General features: G+C 46.6%; 1 protein-coding gene and 1 long non-coding RNA gene across 6 annotated transcripts in view; one reads left to right on the top strand and one right to left on the bottom strand.

The window, feature by feature from the left end:
* Window positions 1-280: 280 nt before the first annotated feature.
* The window catches only part of TMEM44 (transmembrane protein 44), a 61,812-nt gene continuing 41,550 nt past the window's right edge, over window positions 281-20,542 (top strand). The window contains exons 1-8 of one of the 4 annotated variants that reach the window (XM_029615367.1): window positions 281-991; window positions 2,102-2,228; window positions 3,124-3,217; window positions 4,756-4,919; window positions 8,653-8,739; window positions 9,711-9,881; window positions 12,723-12,887; window positions 13,489-13,587. In XM_029615367.1, the coding sequence (XP_029471227.1) occupies window positions 846-991; window positions 2,102-2,228; window positions 3,124-3,217; window positions 4,756-4,919; window positions 8,653-8,739; window positions 9,711-9,881; window positions 12,723-12,887; window positions 13,489-13,587 (1,053 nt within the window). In that variant the 5' untranslated portion in view covers window positions 281-845. Of the gene's footprint in view, window positions 1,047-2,101; window positions 2,229-3,123; window positions 3,218-4,755; window positions 4,920-8,652; window positions 8,740-9,710; window positions 9,882-12,722; window positions 12,888-13,488; window positions 13,588-20,542 lie in introns of all 4 variants that reach the window. The other 3 variants (XM_029615366.1, XM_029615365.1, XM_029615368.1) reach the window with 3 other exon arrangements.
* Window positions 13,583-20,542, bottom strand: part of LOC115098629 — an 87,948-nt gene continuing 80,988 nt past the window's right edge. For both annotated transcript variants that reach the window (XR_003858563.1, XR_003858562.1), the window contains one exon: window positions 13,583-13,774. This is a non-coding gene — a long non-coding RNA (uncharacterized LOC115098629). The remainder of the gene's footprint in view (window positions 13,775-20,542) is intronic.

The raw sequence follows: 20,542 nt of genomic DNA, 5'->3' as shown, positions 1-20,542 counted from the left end.
GTTCACACGATGGGCCGGATGCATGGGGCAGCTACTCTCCTTGCACCCTCCCTAGTCCTGGAACTGTGCACCAGTCACACAAACCCCTAAAGTCGAGCCCGGCCTCAGTACTGCTGTGTTAAAAGCTTTGCCTGCAGCACCTCCCATCACGTCTTTCCTGGGCATGTCAGGGTATGGGAGAAGGTGGAGGGATGGCGCAGGAGAGCGTCTCACCTTACTGGAGACTCCAGAACTCATGCGCAGGGACTGCTGAACCCAGGGATGTCAGGGCGGGAGACTTGAGCATGTGTCATCTGGATTCCCAATCCTAAAGCATCATTACTCACAGAAAAAGAGGAAGAAGTAGCACAAGTTTGCAACGATTTTTTTTAATGATCTGTTACGAGGTTCCAGCAGAGGCACAAATATTTTTTTCTGTGCGATGCATTGTTATAAATAAAGCAGTCCTGGCGCTCGGGGAGGCAGCAAGAGAAAAAGATCAAACATGAAAACTTCATGTGAGATTTTCAGGAAAGCAGCCCCTTCTTCTCTCGCTGTCGGTGGCGTTGCGGTAAGACGGCTGGTTCGCCTGATTAGCGGGGAAATGAACCTGTTTTAACCCGAAGAATGCAGCCGAGCCGGTTGATGCAACCTGTGGCCAGCCCACGGGGGTGGGGGGGAGTCGGTGCAGGGCGCAGCAGGAAGCTGAGGGGGAAGGTGCCTGGGCCGCAGCTGCTCCCGGGCCCACACGTCCTCCCCCCCACGGGTGCATGGCTCCCCGGGACCCCCCCTGATCCGCCCTCTCTTCACCTCGTGCGCTTGCAGTCCGTGCCGAGGCTGGAGCGGGGCCAGACTTTGCCGGAAGGATGGTGGCGATCGGCAATGAGACCCACACCGGGGGCGCCCTCTGGAACTGGGATTACCTGATCAACTGCTTCGCCGAGGAGAAAATCTGCATTTCTTTCGGACTCTGGATCATCGCCTCTTTATTCTGGATCACCACCCATGCACTGTAAAGTCCTGCGCCGATTTCGTTTCGTTTTCTGGGGCTGGGGCAGACGTTTGTGGTAAGGCAGAAAGTTAAAGGTCCCGATAGGATGAAGTATCGCAAAAAAGGCTTAGGGAGGGCTATTAGTATTCACAGGGCTTTTGCAGGTAAAATAACCTTTTACAAAATTCGTCACCCACTGTGCTGGTAAACCTATATGGATCCTGTTTGCTGTTGAGGTTACTCAGACTGAACAGACATGTTCCTGGGTAGGGAGTTGAGGATTTTATGGATTTAAAAAAGTATGCACATAAACTTTCCCAAACAAGTTGTGTGGATGATTTAGCAGGCGTAATTTGTGTGGATAGATTTGGTGGGATAACTTTGAAAGTGGCTTTATGTGGACTTATGCAGGTAAATCCACGTTGAGAATTGTGCTTATTTGCCTGCTGATTTATGCTTGATGTTACAAAATTACCCTCCAAAATAGCTCTCATCCTATTAGAAAAATATGTGAGCATATATTGGACACCTGGTAACAAGGGCAGAATTAGTACAAGTTTGAAACTTGTGAGCATTAATAGTTGCTTTTCACAGGGGAAACCAGCAACTCACTGGTTAACCTGTGGCCCCCACCTTGGAGTGGAAAGCTCAGAGGCTAAGGAAGGCCTGGCCCTTGCTAGCAGCAAGGGCTGCAGGGCTTTGTTTGTAATAGGAGGTGGCCTGCTTTTCTCTCCTCAACCTAAGCTGCCTGTGTTCACAGGATTCATAGTGTCTCTTGTGAAATTTGGAAATGTGGTTAAAAACAAACATTCTGCATATGATTAAATCTGCTTAGGACAAGGCCCAGAATCCTCTGGGCTAGCCCAAAAAATGTTTTTCTCCACATGAGGTCAAGAATATCATGGGGCAAGTAGCTCCGGGTACAAGGAATTTTGCAGGCTTGAGGCCCGCGTGCCTGCTTGTTCACAGCATTTTCTCATGCTCTTGCGATGCACGCAAAGTGGGAGAGAGCCCATGAAGCCTCTCAAAATATGAATTACATGTTCTTGAATTTCCTTTTTTTTTTTTTTTTTTTAAATCACAAAAAAATAAAGCAGAAGGCACTCACAGGGCTCATTCTTTCTCCTCCAGACTCTTCTTTTTACGGTACAGAAAGAAATGGAGACAGCAGGAATCTGTGTCGTGGATTATTTATTGCTTTGTGGGAAGCATGTGCAACACCATTGGGGCACTTCTGTCAAAGCAGCTCACCATTCAGGTATGTAGGAGGAAGAGGGGGGCGTGTTCTGCAGTCTGTCACCTCTCCGGCACAGCATGCAAAGAGATGTCTTGAGGCATGAATACACTTGCTGACAAGGCTCAGTTTCAGAGCTGTGTATGGAGCTGGGTTTGAGCTTACATCCCAAATCAGGGTGGTATTTGTAGTCTCTGATTCTCCCCCATTGAAATCAGTGCTGCAGGACCCAGAATGCATCAGGTTGGGACTGTCAGAAATCCAGAACTGGCTGAAAATCTCCCTCCTGGAACTGGGTAATTTGGGCAGCTCTGCATTTATCTGGGTAAAAGGCCAATCTGGAGATCTCCTCATGCAATCTGGCTCAAAGTAGGCAGGCGGAGAGGGATTCAAAGCTTGTCTACTTGAAGCTGGATTGAGAAGAAGTATATCTGTGGTGGGGGAGGGGGGAAACAGTGTTTAAGGTGTTGTTGGGAAAACAACAAGCGTAGATTCAAGTTTTTCAAACCTTTCTGTGCTGTTTCCCAGCAAAGATCTGCCCCCGGAGAAAGCAGGCACGGACTCCATGGTTCCTTTTGTACCTGTGGGCAGCTTTGGAAAGTGAGGTACACATATACTATCCCTTTGCAAATTAGGTTCAAGATCACTGAACAGTACCTGCCCTATTTGAGCCTTGTCGGGCTGGATCCAGCTCTCTGGTTCACGTGTGATTCTGTTCCTTGTACACTGCAGCTTGTGTAAACAGAGCATTGGGAAATGCGCCCATTATGATCACTGCGTGCTAAGTGTGCACAGTTCTTTAACATATCTAAAACAGAAGTATGTGTGTGTCATGCCTATCTGTCTATGGTTTCCATGAATCTAGTATCTGCACCTACATGGCCTCCAGCCCACAGCATATCTTGGGGTTGTTTTGCAGGTATTCACTGGAGGCTACATGGCAGCCATCGATGTGATTAACTTTATCTTGACTCTCTTCCCTGCCTGTGGTTTCAGACTCAAATATAAATCAGGTAAGGGGCCTGCAGTACAGAATCCCAACAGCTGTTTGCCAGCCTTGCATCCTCCAGTGTGCTTTGCTGACAGCTCAGGGGGAGACTACTGCAAGAGAATGCAGGCTTTTCTTTTGGATTTAATAACCCGAGCAGCTGAGAGCTGAATGCAGCATTCATTGAGACCCGATTCTAGTACTGAAACTCAGGAAACTACAGATTGCTTCATTTATCAACGATCTCTCTTATTCAGGGCCTAGGGGAAAATGTTTGATAAGAGTGACTTCCTCGCTGCTTAGTCTACTCCTGTCCCTACCTTCCTCTATCCCATTAAAGCAAGAGGTACCTAGACTTGTTGCATGGTGAGATCTATCACCCTTGCCTGCATGTTTGCAGTGTGTCTGATGTCACTCCTCCTCCTCTTAAGTTAAACAGAGTTATAATAAAAGTATAGTGCCTGTCAGCCAGTTTAACACTTCAGAATAAGGCATATAGCCACCCCTGGAGTGCAATGTCGGGTTACCAGTTTTGAATCCCGATCTCTATGACAGCTTTTAAATGGGAGAGTGAAAACCATTACCATTACCCAGTTATAGGCACTAGAATATAAAGGAACTTTCTCAAGTTCACATAGTGTCATGGTCACATGAGGAACTTTTCTAAGGTATTATTTGCTGTTAGACTCCTTTGTTTGAACTGAGTGACATGGCTGTAAAGCTCTAGTGCTGGGTTTAGTTAATCAGGGTTAAAAGAGCTTAGACTTTGCCAGCTTGTCTTCCCTTCTTTGAGTATTCTAGGTTAAGATACCTTATTTCTATACATGTAAATCCTTTTCCTTGGAGTAAGTTGGGTCTTTCATCAGATAATATATTCCAGAGTTTCTTAAGTCAGTCTGGTCCTAGAGTTCTAATACCAGCCCAAAGAATTCTGGGAGTTATTGCCAAGACAGCCGATCTCAGAATTTAGGAAGAAAGTTAAAAGGCTGTAATCTGCTTAGCACAGTGTCTTGAAAATAAATGAAAACATCTCAGAATTCATACAAACATCCGGTCACCTCTGTCATAAATATTCTGGTCAAGGTTTTATTTTATTATTAATATACAAGAAGTACCCTGCAAGAGTTAAAGGGTCAACTGCCAGACCTGTGTGCGCTGCCATGAGGAGTCTTTGAGTTTGACTTCTGGGTCAGCCGGGACTGAGGATGCTGTGGAGGAAGTGTCCACAGCTCCTAAGGTGGAGGGGGGAGTTCCACTCATTGCCATGGAACACCCAGTGACTGGATTTAGGGCTCCCGGGTTCTGGAAGGAGCCCTGGCGTGTAGCCCCCTCCACCGCCTGAGGTCTGTCACCGCGATAGCTGGGTTAAATGGGTTGGGAAGGGATATAAAATAGAGGGAGATTCCTGGGTAATTTCTAGTGAAGGCTCATGGCACCTGATCCCAGCTCCCCCCACCGCCCTGGGTTGTGATTGAGTGGGAGCCCCCCCCCCTCCCCAAAAAAAAGCACCAGACCTCTGGATATTATCTCTGAGTAGTTAACAAACCGTAGTGTTTGCTGCAGGTCATTATCGTGCTAGAAGAAGGAGAAAGTACAGGACCAGCCTGTTTGCCCTGGCTCTTCCTGTCTCTGTGGGGATCGGTTGTTATTTCACGACAGCTAGTGCTTTACCTGTCTCAGAGGAGCATCAAGGACCCCGGAGGAGACTTCTTGGGATGGTGCTTCAGGTAATATTCGTCTAAATATACCTCTTCCAAGGCGTGTATTTTAGCTCCAGTTGTCTCCTGTTCCCCACACATCCTTCAGTGCCCTTATCATAATAGTGATGGTTAAGGCTAAGCATTTGGTGCCATCTGAATGGCCACTTTCACTATTTCTGCATCTCATTCAATGTCCCATGCACTCCAGGCTGAATAAAGCAAGTTTCTGTAATTTAGGCTGGGAGCAGCTCTTCTCACCCTCCATTAGCACCAATGGGAGGTGAAGTATTCATATGGTATTTCCCATGAGTCAGTGTGGTTTTACACCTTATGAAATGGTTTGTGCGGCTTTTGTTCACTTTTTTCAGTGTTTCCGATTACAGAGGTGATGTCACGGCACCCGCTCCAGATGTTCTGATGTCAGAAATGATGTCACTGCCCCTGCACAGATTGAGATTTCCAGGGCTGCAGCGCCCTGGAAGGCTTTCCATCTAGTTATACATGGCTTGGGATGTAGCAGCTGACATGCAAACCTTGTATTTTAAAACATTTTATTATCAAAGTTACTGACAAGGGATTAAAAGAAATGCATCCAAGAAATAGACTATGTAGTACCCACCCCGAGAGATGAGCTCAGGAAGAGCTCAGCGTGTCTATGTAAGACTGTATAAATCACATTTGAGCTTGCTTGTAGTGTTGGTAGGTTGTGAAATCTTTTAAAGGACTGGCAAAAGAGATGGAGTGCATCAATGTTTGGGACTTCACAGGCCCTGTCCTTCAGAGGCTACAGGAAGCGTGCATTATTACTCCACGTATTGGGGAAACAGTTGTTGTCTTGACAACAAGAGATCTTCGACTCCAAATCACAATTTGGAATCCTCACTGGTCCTGGAGGTTTCATTGTTAGCCATCACCAAGGGCCAGCAGATAAACTCCCTTTTATCAGGGCCAGCCTGACCTGGCACAGAGATATCTGTCGTCCTGCCTCTGTCAGAGAAACCAAGATTAAAATAATATCCCAGCTAGCAACCAGGATTGGTTGAGCCTACCCCTGCTGAACCAGAGCTGTGCTATTATCATTCTTATTTTAGATATTTTGCATGTGTTGTTGATTGATTGTGTCACTGTAGCTTAATTAGTTTTCTTCCCCAAAGAGCTATCTACATATCCCTGCTACAGAGGCTGAAGAGGAGAGCTGGAGAGTCTGGAGAGTAGGTCAAACAATAGGGAAACGAACCTGACGATTCCCAAGATTCATTTGCCGAACTATTTCAGCTTCGAGTGGATCTATGGACTGGCTGCGAGAGTGGTGCCAGTGCTGACCGTGCTCTGCTGAGATCCCAGCGGCTCTCTGCCGCAAACAATCCCAATCCCCTCCTATCCCAGCTGCTGGAAATTAAAATTCCAATTAGAAAACCGTACCCAGAGCAGACAGATGCCCTCTTATATGTTCCTTCCTGCTGCCGCTGAGGCCTCTTTTATTAAGTAACAGAGTGAATTAAAAGGCTGACATTTTGTCAACAGCTTTACATTAAAAAAATTTTAAAAAATGATAGGTTTAATCATTTCTGATAAGGAAGAAGAAGAAGGCCAATACTGGAACCCACTGGAGGGTGAAAGCATAGAGAAAAGACTCACAGAAAATATTGAGCGCCATGTAATTAACTGCCCTAGTTTTAATTAATTTGGTGGGGTTTTTTTGAAGCCTCAAATTACATCAGCCATTATTACACCATAAAGGCCAAGTGGATCTTATTACCTAAATCTTTATTAAACCTGCACCAACCTTCTTGGCCTTGCTAGATACATCTTTTGCTCTGAAGCATGGAGAAGTCAGGGGAGCACTTCATGGTGATACTAAGTAGGAGAAAAGTCCACGTAACCAGGAGCCTCCCACAAACCAACTGACAAGTTGAAATGTTGTTGTTGATTTTATTTTAATTCATCATTTTTCCAAAGCTGAACCTAGGCCTCCTGGCATGACTTCTCTCATTTTCTTGTCACCCGTTGTACAACATTGTTTTCAGGGTGCAGTTAGGTTTTTGTTTTTTGACTTTTTGACTTAGTCACATTGAACTGGATTTTGTCTGTAGGGTTGTTTTTTTTCTGTATAGACCAATTTTACTTAGTTCCATAAAGAAGGGGGAACTAAGTTTCATTTCATGACCTCATCCCACTGCCAGATGAGATCAGGAGTTCGGATGCTCACAGCCAGACAAGGTTGGTCCAGTAAGAGATTCATCCTTTTGTTGAAGTGTTGACCACAGAGAAACTTTTCTGTGTATTATCCATGATGTGCCATCCAATCTTACTAAGCCAGGCTAGATCATTCAGCATTAGCTGTCTTACTCAAGGTCATACTGCGAGTGTGAAACCAGGGAGCCGAGTTCACTAGCTTGTGATGTAATAAACCACTACAGCAGACAAATCCCATGCCTCTGTGTGGTTGGCAAGCACTGTCCTGCAGTTTCATCATCCGATCTTTAAGAAATGGAATCTCATGTGAATTTGGGAAAGGGAAAATGGTTACATTCAAGAATGCAATACAGAAATGGGAAAAAATTCAAATAGCTATCAGATCAAAGAATAATATATAGAATAACAAGGGTTCCGGATCTGTTGCCAACCCCAAAAGATCAAAACCATTGGTACGGTTAATAAATCAAGTGGTGCCATTATTATAAAGGACCTTTATATCCATGTGGACTAAATGGGTCCATGTAGCATTTAATCCTTGGCCCTAAGAGAGCACTACCCTCAGATTTATGGAGTATGTTGTGGCACAGGTAAACAAATCTAACAAAAAAAAAAAGCTGTATAGGGAGCAGAACTGCATCCAAACAAAAATACACTGAGTAACAGAGGGCGCACAAGATATAAACAAAAAAACTCCCTGCATGGCTTGATCAGATCACGTGGATGTTCTCGTGAGTCCTGATACTTGAGTTTCAGTCCCATCCAGGCATCTGTGTCAAAGGTAGGCAGGCAGGCACTGCTGTCCATGTAACAAACTCAGGGCCAGATGTATTTTTGTTTATAGGAAAAAATGTTTTGTCCATCTTGCCCAAAATCGGAAGAGGTAACTGACTGTGGCCAACTTACATCGTAACAGTTTCTTTAAGAATTTCTCTGGGATATCTTTATTTCAGAATCTCTGCATTCGTCTTCCCATAGGTTCACGAGCTTTCCCTTTAATTGTGGTTGGGACAAGTGCCTGGATCTGATGCTGTAACAGAAGAAACAAGCACATTCCTGGGCTCTGATGGACCCCAAGGGGGGAGATCTGAGGGGGGGGGGGGGAGGTTATGGCTGGTGAGGGGACATTGAGGGGGTTGATTGAGGCCAGGGTGGGGGTGGCACTGAGGGAGGGCGCTGAGACTGGGTGGGGAACTCTATAGAGATTCTTCTTATGAAGGGAGCCTGCCCCCCTACTATCCTGAAAATATTAAAAACCACAGCTGTAGGTGATAAAAAGGAGAAATACAGAAAGATGAGGAAACTAAAAGGAAATCGTAGAGGAACTTTATGGCAAGTGTAATTTGCTAGCGGCCTTCCCTGTAAGCGCTCCTCTTTATTCTGATCTGATCAAGCCTAATGAAATAGTGCAGTTTCTGATAGTCTCAGAAGTGGTTGGAGGGCATTCAGTGAGGGGGCGCTTTGTAAAGTGTGACTGCACCGGGCACTTTGGCATGGCGTTAGCTGCGGAGGGCAGCCCATGAGCTCCAGTTCCTGGAATGTTGCACCTTTCTCTTTAATGTAGGAAAATACCGAAGTCATGGGTTTCTCCCTGGGAATGGTTGCGGTGGTTATCTCGTGGACGGCCAGGTGTCCCCTGATCACAAGAGTAGTAAGTAGAAATGAAATACCACCTTTTTTTTTTTTTTAAAGAGAGCTGTCAGAAGATTGAATGGTTGGGTTTGCACTAATTGTGGCAGACATCTGGAACCCTTCTGGAGGGTTGGATGCTCTCCCAGTTTGTCAGGTAGAGTGTGCATGTGGGTGCCCTCCCAGTTTGTCAGGTAGAGTGTGCATGTGGGTGCCCTGCAGCTGTGGCTGTAGTTATGGTGCAGTAGTAAACTGTAAGCTCCTCTTTAAAGGGAACTATGGAGGAAATTTTGCTGTATCAGGATATATATAAGGAGAAGAGAGAGTGAGCTTTTCCTGTTAATCTGTGTCTGCAATATTGGACAAATGCAAATGTACAGAGAGGCAGCGCTGGAGGCATAACCTTACATTTCCAGCGCTGCCTTTCTTAGAGGGGTGAGGAGAGCACGGCCTGACAGGGCCTTTGTAAGATATTTTGGGGAGGAGGAAGGGGATTGGCCCTCTGGCCCTTGTTTGTTTGGTTTGTATTTTTTAAAGACAGTGCTACTTAGCGGGATATATTTTAAAGATATCCAGTTTTAAGTAGCACATTATCTGGCCAGATAGCTGAAAAACCTACCTGGCTATTTTCAGACATAGCCGGATAGGTTTTTTTTAGTTTTTGGCTACATTTTGCCAGATAACTGTAAGCTAGTATAGTCAGTGGGATGTTTAACTTTAGCCGGATAACCTGTCCTCTGTTCGGCCTATTGAATATGATCCCCGCTGGGTCTCTCCTTGGTTAGTCATTAGTGAAGGGTATTGATAATGTATAGAATGTACAATAACAATGGGTCTCTCTTTGGTTAATCATTGATGGGGGAAGGTGTCAATAACACATAGAACATATGATAACACTGGGTCTCTCCTTGGTTAGTCTTAGTCATTGGTGGAGAAAAGTATTGATAATGTATAGAGCGTACAATAACACTGGGTCTCTCCTTGGTTGATCAGTGGCGGGGGAAGATGTTTCCGGTGATGCAGCTGTGGGCATACTTCTTCTCTGTCTTGGCCAGTGTTTTCTATGCCGCTGCTGTTATGGCCCATGACCGTCAGGTTGACTATTATGTGAGAGCTACACCATGGTTCCTCATTGTTCTGGGCTCTGCGGCCCTCGACGTTGCAGTATCCTTTCTTCATTCAGCGAATTTGGCAATAAATATGTGGGCTAGCTTCTTACATCCTCAGGTTTTGTAGAGCAAGCTTGTCAATTAGAATAGGAAGTTGCACACATGGCAACAGTGCTAGGAGGCAAACAGCTCCATCAGAAGGTAAACATGGGAGGTTCTGTCCATGTATGCGATGGCAGACCCTAGCAAGGGAAGCCTTATGGAAACAGACAGATTACTGGGCGCAACCTTGTAGAGAAGCACTGATTGTAGAGAAGCACTGATTTTTCTTTTTCACATTGGCTTGCTGAGCCAGCTGAATAAAGGAAGAGCTTTTATTTCTCCTGGCCATCACTTATGTGCACAGCCTCACCAGCTAAATTTTCAAAAGTTGTCCTGTGAGCTGAAGTATGTAAAATGAATTTAGATGTTGGGGAGGTACCCGTAATGGAGAAGGTTTTCATGGGTAATGATTCAGATGGACTGAATCAAATCACGGTGAACCTAGAAGATGTGGTAGGCCTGATTGACAAACTGAAGAGTAGTAAATCACCTGGACCAGATGGTATACACCCCAGAGTTCTGAAGGAACTAAAAAATGAAATTTCATACCTATTAGTAAAAATTTGTAACTTATCATTAAAATCATCCATTGTACCTGAAGACTGGAGGATAACAAATGTAACCCCAATATTTAAAAAGGGCTCCAGGGGCGATCCGGGAAACTACAGACCGGTTAGCCTGTCTTCAGTGCCAGGAAAAATAGTGGAAAGTGTTCTAAACATCAGAATCACAGAACATATAGAAAGACATGGTTTAATGGAACAAAGTCAGCATGGCTTTACCAAGGGCAAGTCTTGCCTCACAAATCTGCTTCACTTTTTTGAAGGAGTTAATAAACATGTGGATAAAGGTGAACTGGTAGATATAGTATACTTGGATTTTCAGAAGGCGTTTGACAAAGTTCCTCATGAGAGGCTTCTAGGAAAAGTAAAAAGTCATGGGATAGGTGGCGATGTCCTTTCGTGGATTGCAAACTGGCTAAAAGACCGAAAACAGAGAGTAGGATTAAATGGGCAATTTTCTCAGTGGAAGGGAGTGGACAGTGGAGTGCCTCAGGGATCTGTATTGGGACCCTTACTGTTCAATATATTTATAAATGATCTGGAAAGAAATACGACGAGTGAGATAATCAAATTTGCAGATGACACAAAATTGTTCAGAGTAGTTAAATCACAAGCAGATTGTGATAAATTGCAGGAAGACCTTGTGAGACTGGAAAATTGGGCATCCAAATGGCAGATGAAATTTAATGTGGATAAGTGCAAGGTGATGCATATAGGGAAAAATAACCCATGCTATAATTACACAATATTGGGTTCCATATTAGGTGCTACAACCCAAGAAAGAGATCTAGGTGTCATAGTGGATAACACATTGAAATCGTCGGTGCAATGTGCTGCGGCAGTCAAAAAAGCAAACAGAATGTTGGGAATTATTAGAAAAGGAATGGTGAATAAAACGGAAAATGTCATAATGCCTCTGTATCGCTCCATGGTGAGACCGCACCTTGAATACTGTGTACAATTCTGGTCGCCGCATCTCAAAAAAGATATAATTGCGATGGAGAAGGTACAGAGAAGGGCTACCAAAATGATAAGGGGAATGGAACAACTCCCCTATGAGGAAAGACTAAAGAGACTTTTGAGCTTGGAGAAGAGACGACTGAGGGGGGATATGATAGAGGTGTTTAAAATCATGAGAGGTCTAGAACGGGTAGATGTGAATCGGTTATTTACTCTTTCGGATAGTAGAAAGACTAGGGGGCACTCCATGAAGTTAGCATGGGGCACATTTAAAACTAATTGGAGAAAGTTCTTTTTTACTCAACGCACAATTAAACTCTGGAATTTGTTGCCAGAGAATGTGGTTAGTGCAGTTAGTATAGCTGTGTTTAAAAAAGGATTGGATGAGTTCTTGGAGGAGAAGTCCATTACCTGCTATTAAGTTCACTTAGAGAATAGCCACTGCCATTAGCAATGGTTACATGGAATAGACTTAGTTTTTGGGTACTTGCCAGGTTCTTATGGCCTGGATTGGCCACTGTTGGAAACAGGATGCTGGGCTTGATGGACCCTTGGTCTGACCCAGTATGGCATTTTCTTATGTTCTTATGTTCTCAGTTTCCCAAACCAAGTTACATTCAGGTATTTCCCTGCCCTGAAGGGCTTACAGTCTAAGTTGGCACCTGAGGCAATAGAGGGAAATGTAACTTAGCCAAAGTCACAAGGAGCTTCAGTGAAATGATTTGAACCCCAGCTTTCCTGATTCTCAGCCTGCTGCTCTAACCACTGGGCCATGCCTTCACATGTAAATCAGCCATACATGCACCCAATGTGGATTGTTAACAGTCTCAGAATATGCACATATTGTATTATGTGTATAGGTTTGGATGCTTAGAAGAAGGGTGTTCTGAGGGATGAGCAGAGTGTTTCAGGGGCCTGCTTATGACTTAGTGCATGGTAGAAACTTTTGAAATGTACTATATGTACACAGCATGCTATTTATGCCCGCGGGTTTTAGCAACATATAGAAGTGGGCAACTTTACATGCGCAGATATTAGGTTGGTAGGTGACAGGACATTGGACAAGCTGGACTTTGGCCTGACCCAGTTTGGCAGTTGTGATTAGATCTGCATGAGTCAGATGGCTCCCAGTTACCACAGTAATTGCGTAGATAAATATCCAGATAAACGAGCTATGGCAGGATTGCTGAATAATTTGCCTGGATTTGTTCCGGTGCTGATTCCCACAGACTATGTTCAGGAGTCATTACCTTTAACTCATCAGATGTCAGATTATTATCCTTTCTTGCATGATGAAAAGCAGGTTAATGCAGCAGCTTGGGCTTGTGGTGAAAACTGAAGATATCCCAGATGCACATCTCCTGGCACATGAAGAGGAGGAAACTGAGGAGGAAGAGGAGTATGGGGACAAGCACCAGGGCACAGAGGAAGGAAAGGTAATGTTCATGTGATGGGGCTTATAAGAGCTGGAAAGACTGGTGTCGAACCGGTAGCGCTGTACTCTGCCATACAGAATCTCCTTGACTTTCCATATCAGAGCTTACACACACCGGGTCAGATGGGGCTGGGTTGCAGTGGAGGAAGTCCTGGTCATTGTTAAGGGTGACATCTGGTGGCCATATTTAGAGCCCATGATACAGGGATCTGGAAGGAGCACTGCTGCGTGCCTCCTGGCCTCGGGATCGTTACTGCAGTGACCCAATTAGGAACATTGGGAGGGAGGGAGGGGAAGGTCTGTTAAAATAAGGGAAAGATCACCAGGTAGTTGAGAATGTTCTGTTCTGGTGTCTGTGAGCGAATGATTTCATGTGGCTCCTTTTTACTATGGATGATTTTTTTGGCAATTACCACAAGGTACTGCCCAAAGCTGTTCCACACTGTGTCCCCTCCCAGGGGCAGGAACTGAAAAATAAATAAAGAACTTACAACTTTGCTTTAAAAACCATTTGTGGAGGTTTTTATTCAAACTATGACTGTTCCCTTTCTTTAAGGATGGCCATCCCCTAGTTTGGTAATTGTATGTGTCTCTCACTTTAGAGCTGGACTCCCCTCAACATGGTCCCGCATCCTCGCAGCCTTCACAAAACGGCGGAAATTGGGCGCTACCTGGAACTGAGCATCGAGCAGGTGCAGGAGGTAAAATCGAGCGTCGTATCACTGGGAGGGAGTTCCAGTCACAAAGTGGAAAGAAGAGGAAGAGCCTGATTTTCTATAGCTAAGAAGGTGGTGCAAATATTCATTTTTAGGAGCTGAAGGAGACCCCCAGCATTTTTCTTTATTTTGGTTCCTCACATAGTTATGTTCTTCTTGTAGTAAGCGAGTCCTGTTTGGAGGGAAGTTGTAGCATGTTTAATTGAATTTAAAGCAGCATTTATATTCTACATTTTTCAGTAATTACCAGTACAAAGTTGCTTACAACAATAATTTAAGAAAATACATCTGAAACAGGCCCTGTTGGCCTGTTTCAGATGTAAACCTTGCACACAATTCATAAGAGTCCCCAAAACATCACTCCCCCAGCCATTTAGTAAATATATACAATTGTACAGTATCCAAAAGCTGTCCAAACCTTCTGTCCTCCCTCTGACATCCCCCAGACCTCCTCTTGTAACCTGACAGGCAGATTCCCTGATCCTTCCCTTTCTGAGCTCAGAAAACTATCCCGTACGACAAAGAGTTTGCAGCCTTATGAAATATCAAAGAGTTAGATGTGGTACCAGTGCCGGATGGCAGCAAATCCCAGAAAGGAAGGGGCCATCCTCCTAATGCCTTCCTCCTAGTCTTTACTTAAGTGGTTTTAACAGAGGGAATTGTTAGTTGACACTGAACACTGGACCATGTGCCCTAAGGGGTTTTTACTTGTGATCCATCTGAAATACTTTTATTGATTGTGGTGGAATATAAAAAATTTTAAATAAATAGAGAAGTGAGTACAAATTGTAGAATGTTATGACTCAAATATTCAGATCCTATCCTGCTAAGGTGCAAAATGTAAGAATATTTATATATATAAATAGAAACAACAATAAATAGGGCAATGTAATATTATATGATGTACTCAGTATGATACTACAAAAAAAACCTCCCCTTCAAACCTAAAATGAGAGAGAAAGAGAGAGAACCTCTGTAGAGAATAATATGTCACTCTACTATTTATACCACTGTAAGAGGAGGCACTTTTTTAACTCGGTGTGGGGTTGGGGGGATTTGCATACACAGTAGGAGGTATGAACAGCAGAGTTGACATCACTGAAGATTTTCTGCTGTTTGAATAGATGAAAGGTACAAGAGGAGTTGATTGTACAATGCACTCACTACTTAGCTTGATGCACTCTCTACCTAGCTTGTTTGAAGCTGTTACTCTGTCCTCTCTGAGCGCTCCTTAGTTAAAGATATCTCTATCACATTGTATTTGTCCCTTCTAGACTTTACAGTTGTGGTTTTCATTCTAAAACAAAAAAACCACTAAAATGATCCTTCAATTCAAGTGCGGTTGTGACTTTAACTTTTTCAAAGCAAAACACTTCAATGTTTAAATGCTCAGATGTATACACATTCATTCACTTCCTGCTTTCGTTTGTATCAAATTGATGTCTTATCACTTAAACATCTTTGTAGATGTAAATATCATGCATGAATATATAAAGTCCACATTCGCCGTTACCTCCCGGTCAAGCTGACAATTCTACCAACTTTTAAAATCTTCTACATCGTACACGTTTCTTTTAAAACTTATTCCAATGTTTTATACACCTTTAGGTTGTGATTATATATCATTAATGGATTCACTTTATGACTATCCACTACGACTATATGTTATATCTTCGGCGTCTCCTTCACCCATATGATTCCCCTGAATCTTCTTTCTGTTTTTTATTAAACACCGTTGAAAAACAATGCGTTCCCGATCTACTTAGCTTGCTTTATTCTTGTCTCCCGACATGGCCATGTTTCAATAACTGTGAATTATCTTCTTCAAGGGAGTCTGTCGTCATAGGGGTAATGTACTTTAATGTGGCAACAGAGGCTCAGTGTTATGTCCACCAGCCGTGGCCAGCTCAATTCACCTCACCTCATGCCTGGTTTGGCCTTTTACTCCTGGTGCTCTCGCGGCCGCAGCCAGTCGCTGCTGCTGCGTCCCTCCTGGCTTCCTGTGCTCCACGAGGCAGCTGGGATGCCGCCAACCAGTGTTCTGACCCTGGGCCTCCCTAGGTGCGTGCGTTCGCCATCTCTCTTTCCTTTAAAGGGCCAATGGCTGGAACTTCAGGCTCGTCCCCGGCTGATGACATCACCGGTCCGAGATATTTAAGGACTACCTCTTTCCACCACTAGCTGACTTGGCAACGAGTTCCCTGGTTCCTAGCTGGTGCTTGCTTCAGTACTCCGGACCTGTTGTTCCTGTTCTATGGATCCCTTCTCTTCTTGTCGGTATCCTGTTACTGTGGTCCTGCTCCTCGGGGCCTTGCTCTGCTCTTCTACATCTGGGACCCTGCCTCGGCGTTCCCGTTTCTCGGGGCCTGGCTCAGCACTTCTACATCTGGGACCCTGCCTCGGCGCTCCCGTTCCTCGGGGCCTGGCTCAGCGCTTCTACATCTGGGACCCTGCCTCGGGCTCCAGCTCCTCAGGGCTTGCTCAGCGCATCTACATCTGGGACCCTGCCTCAGGCTCCCGCTCCTCGGGGTCTGGCTCAGCGCCTCTACATCTGGGACCATGTCCCTGCAGTCCCACTCCTCGGGACCAGCCTCAGCGCTTCAACGTCGGGGATCCTGTCTCTCTGCTACTACTCCTTGGGACCTGGCTCAGCGCTGCTACATCACGAGATCCAGTCACTGCGCCTCCGCTCCTTGGGGCCTGGGTCAAAGCTTCTGCGTCACGAGACACTCCTGCTCAGGACCTGTCTCAGCGCTGCTACACTCCAGGACTGTGTCTGTGTGCTCCCGCTCCTCGGGGCGACCCTCAGCACTTCTACATCACAGGATCCTGCTACTGCTCTGCCGCACCACGGGCAGTGTCTCAGCACCTCTACTCTACTAGAATCTGCTATAGTGGTTTCCACGCTCTAGCTCTGCTTCAGCATACCACTATACAGGCTTCTGCTCCTGCACTTCCTCTCCTCGGGGCCTGTCCCACTTGGCCCTGCTTTGCTGTCTCCGGAATTGCTGTAGCATCTCATCTCATCCCTTGGGGCCTGCTCTCTCTCTCCCTCCGAGTGTACCTCCACCTTGGACTGAGTTTGACCTCTCTGACAATCCCTGTTCCCAGCCGCCTGCTCCCTCCGGGACCAGTCACACAGAGGTTCTCCTAAGACCAACCAGCCCTGGCATCCAAGGGCTCAACCTGCGGTGAATGTGAGCTGGTACTGATGAAGTTCCTGTCTGCCTCTGTTCCCGGTCATCTTCGCCTTCCGACGGTGGAGATCTGCTGTTCTCAACCCTGCAGGTAGCGCCAACCCCATCTCGGGGCAAGAGTCCACAATTCCTAACAGATTGCCAAGTCCATGGAACCAGCGAAGGTCTCCGCAATACAGGCCATCCCTGGTCTGGCACAAAAGATCATTGAACAACAAAAGATCCTGGAAACTCTCATGGCAGCAGTGGAGAATCTTAGCACTCGTCTTGACGCTGCCGTTGCGGCAAGTCTGCCGTCTCCTGCTTCCAACTCTTCGGCTCCCATGCCGGTCTCATGGCCGACCGTTCCTCTTCCAGTGCCTCCACGCTTCTCTGGAAACCCCCTGTTGTGCCATGGTTTTCTGAACCAATGTAATATGCACTTCTGCCTTCAGCCAGCCTTCTTCCTAGACATAGTCACCAAGACTACCTACATCCTCTCTCCCCTGGATGGTAAGGCCTTGGCCTGGGCCTCACCCCTGTGGAAACATGCTGATCCTATCCTCCAACACCTGTCCACTTTCCTTGCCTTGTTCCGTTTGGTCTTCGATGACCCGGGCAGATAGTCTGCGTCTGGATCCATACTCCTTCACCTCCGGCAGGGCACAATGTCCCTGGTGGACTACATCAGAGTTCCGAACCTTGGCCTTGGAACTGCACCGAGGCCCAGACTGTCTTAGATCCATCTTTCTTGAGGGGTTGAGCTCTCGAATCAAGGATGAGTTGGTGGCCCGCGAACTACCTTCATCCCTAGATTCCCTTATTGACCTCGCTGGGTGGGTCGACAGGCGTCTCCAGGAACGTTCGCAAGAATTACAAGCTGCCAAGAAGTCTGCTATGGGCTCTCGCCGCATTCGACGCTCTCCCTCTACCAGGACGGATTCTGCCACACAAGCTAAAACCGGAGAGGAGCCCATGCAATTGGGTTGGGGTAGGCTCACACCCGAAGAACGCCGCCGACGCCAGCTTTCCGGCCTTTGCCTGTATTGTGGTAAATCCGGACATGCCCTGGCCTCTTGTCCCGTGTGTCCAGGAAACTCCTGGCCCTAGGTTCAGTAGGAGGACTGCTCCTAGGCCTGACTTCTCCATCTCCTTAATTAACACTTCTGTTCTCGATTACAGTGAACAATCAAGAATTCCATACCCTGGCTCTTGTAGACTCAGGAGCCGGGGCAATTTCATCCTGAAACAGCTGACGGAACATCTTCGGATCCCTACCATCTGCAGCCCGGTTCCTCTGCTCCTTTCATCCATTCACGGTGAACCCTTGCCTGGACGGATCACCCACACAACAGCTCCACTCCATCTCCGTACTGGGTCCCTACATGTGGAGTCCATCACTTTCCATGTTCTGGACAAAGCCATCCACCCTGTGGTCTTAGGCTTGCCATGGCTACAACAGCATACCCCCCAGTTCGACTGGGGACCCTCCTGCCACTCAAACTGCTTGGAGCCTGTCTCGCCCCGGCCATGTCTCAGTACTGCGCTCCATCTTCCGGGCTTTCCACCTCAGTATTCAGCCTTTGCAGATGTATTCTCCAAAAAGGATGCTGACACTTTGCCAATGCATCACACCTACGATTGCTCTATCAACCTCCTACCCAATGCCGAGCCTACCTGAGGCAGAATTTACCCGCTCTCGCTTACCGAAACCCAGGCCATGTCGGAATACATCCACAAGAACCTGGCCAAGGGGTTCATCTGACCCTCCAAGTCTCCCGCCGGAGTGGGTTTTTTCTTTGTGGGGAAAAAGGATGGGATGCTCTGCCCCTGCATCGACTACCGGGGTCCAAACGAAATCACTCTGAAGGAACGCTATCCTCTACCCCTCATCACAGAACGTTTTGATAGGCTCCAAGGGGCCAAGATATTTTTCAAGCTGGATCTCAGGGGAGCCTGGTCCACATTCAAGAGGGTGATGAGTGGAAGACAGCTTTTAATACCAGGGACGGCCACTATGAATACCTCGTAATGCCATTCAGTCTTTGCAACGCCCCAGCTGTCTTTCAGAACTTAATGAATGAGGTCTTCAGGGACATGCTATACCGGTGTGTCGTGGTATACCTCGATGACATCTTAGTCTTTTCCAAGGACCTGCAAAGTCATCACAGAGACATCTCCTGCGTTCTTCAAAGTCTCTGAGATAACCAGCTGTTTGCAAAATTAGAGAAATGTTCTTTTGCGCAGGAGATTGTCCCTTTTCTCGGATATATCGTGTCGAGCCAAGGCTTCAGGATGGATCCTGCTAAGTTGAAGAGCATTCGAGACTGGCCATAGCCCATGGGCCTCTGATCTCCACAGAGGTTTCTTGGCTTTGCCAATTATTATCGGTCCTTCATCCATCACTTCTCCACCCTGGCAGCACCCCTTACTGCTTTGATCCGCAAAGGGGCAAATCCTTCTCAGTGGCTCCCTGAGGCCATTACTGCCTTTCAGGACCTCAAAGCCGCCTTTCTCCGAGAGCCCTGTCTCCAACATCCTGATCCCAGATGTCTATTCATCGTGGAAGTCGACCCCTCTACCGAGGGAGTAGGGGTGGTCTTAAGTCAGTATTCTGTTAATCGCACCCTACATCCATGCTCTTTTTTCTCCAAGCGCTTTTCGCCAGCAGAGAGAAATTATGCCATTGGAGATAAGGAACTCCTGGCTATCAAGCTAGCCTTTGAGGAGTGGCACCCCTGGCTCAAGGGAGCACAGCATCAAATTACTGTGTATATGGATCATAAAAACCTCGAGTATTTGCACCGGGCCCAACCCCTGAACCTTCATCAGGCCCGCTGGTCGCTCTTTTTTACCCGGTTCAATTTCCTGCTGTGCTACCGGCCCGCCAATAAGAACGGCTGAGCGGATGCCCTCTCAAGGTCCTTTGATCCTGAAGATATCTCGGATCCTCCTCTGTATATCATCGACCCTGCTAAGGTCATGCTGGCAGCCACGTACCCGGTCCCACCTGGGAAGACAGTGGTCCCGTGCCGGCTACTCCGAGGAGTTCTACGCTGGGCCCACGACTCCCTCATCGCAGGGCACCCCGGGCAGTGCACCCTCCAATGTTTTTATTGGTGGCCAACCATGAGGAAGGATACCCAGGCCTATGTGGAGTTGAATCCCACTTGTGCTCGCCACAAGCCCCTGGTGGGACGGCCCTGGGGCCTGTTACAAACACTGCCGATTCATAGCAAACCATGGACCCACATAGCGATGAATTTTATCGTCGACCTTCCGCCCTCTGGTGGCAACAACACCATCTGGGGTATTGTGGATTGCTCTTCTAAAATGGCTCACTTTGTTGCCCTGCCTGGCCTTCCATCGGCTCCACAGCTTGCCCAGCTATTATGTTCCAGCTTCATGGACTTCCTAAGCACATTCTATCTGACCATGGAGTTCAGTTCACTGTTCGTTACTGGAGATCTCTCTGCAAAAAATTCGTCACCTTGGATTTTACCTCCGCATATCACCCCCAGGCCAATAGGCAGGCAGAGAGAACCAACAGAACACTCAAGCAATTCCTCCGGGCTTATGTTAATCTCTGGCAGAACGACTGGGCAGACCTGCTTCCATGGGCAGAATTCGCTCTAGATTTGCACTCATCTTCAGCCACCGGCTCCTCACCTTTTCAGGTAGTCTACGTATGCCAACCACTTCCTCCTCTACCTCTACCTCTGTCTGTTCCTTCACCAGTGGCTAAGGCGACCGCCCAGGAACTG

Source organism: Rhinatrema bivittatum, chromosome 9, assembly GCF_901001135.1.
Source record: "Rhinatrema bivittatum chromosome 9, aRhiBiv1.1, whole genome shotgun sequence".
NCBI lineage: Eukaryota > Metazoa > Chordata > Amphibia > Gymnophiona > Rhinatrematidae > Rhinatrema > Rhinatrema bivittatum.
This window is presented reverse-complemented; position numbering and strand designations above follow the sequence as displayed.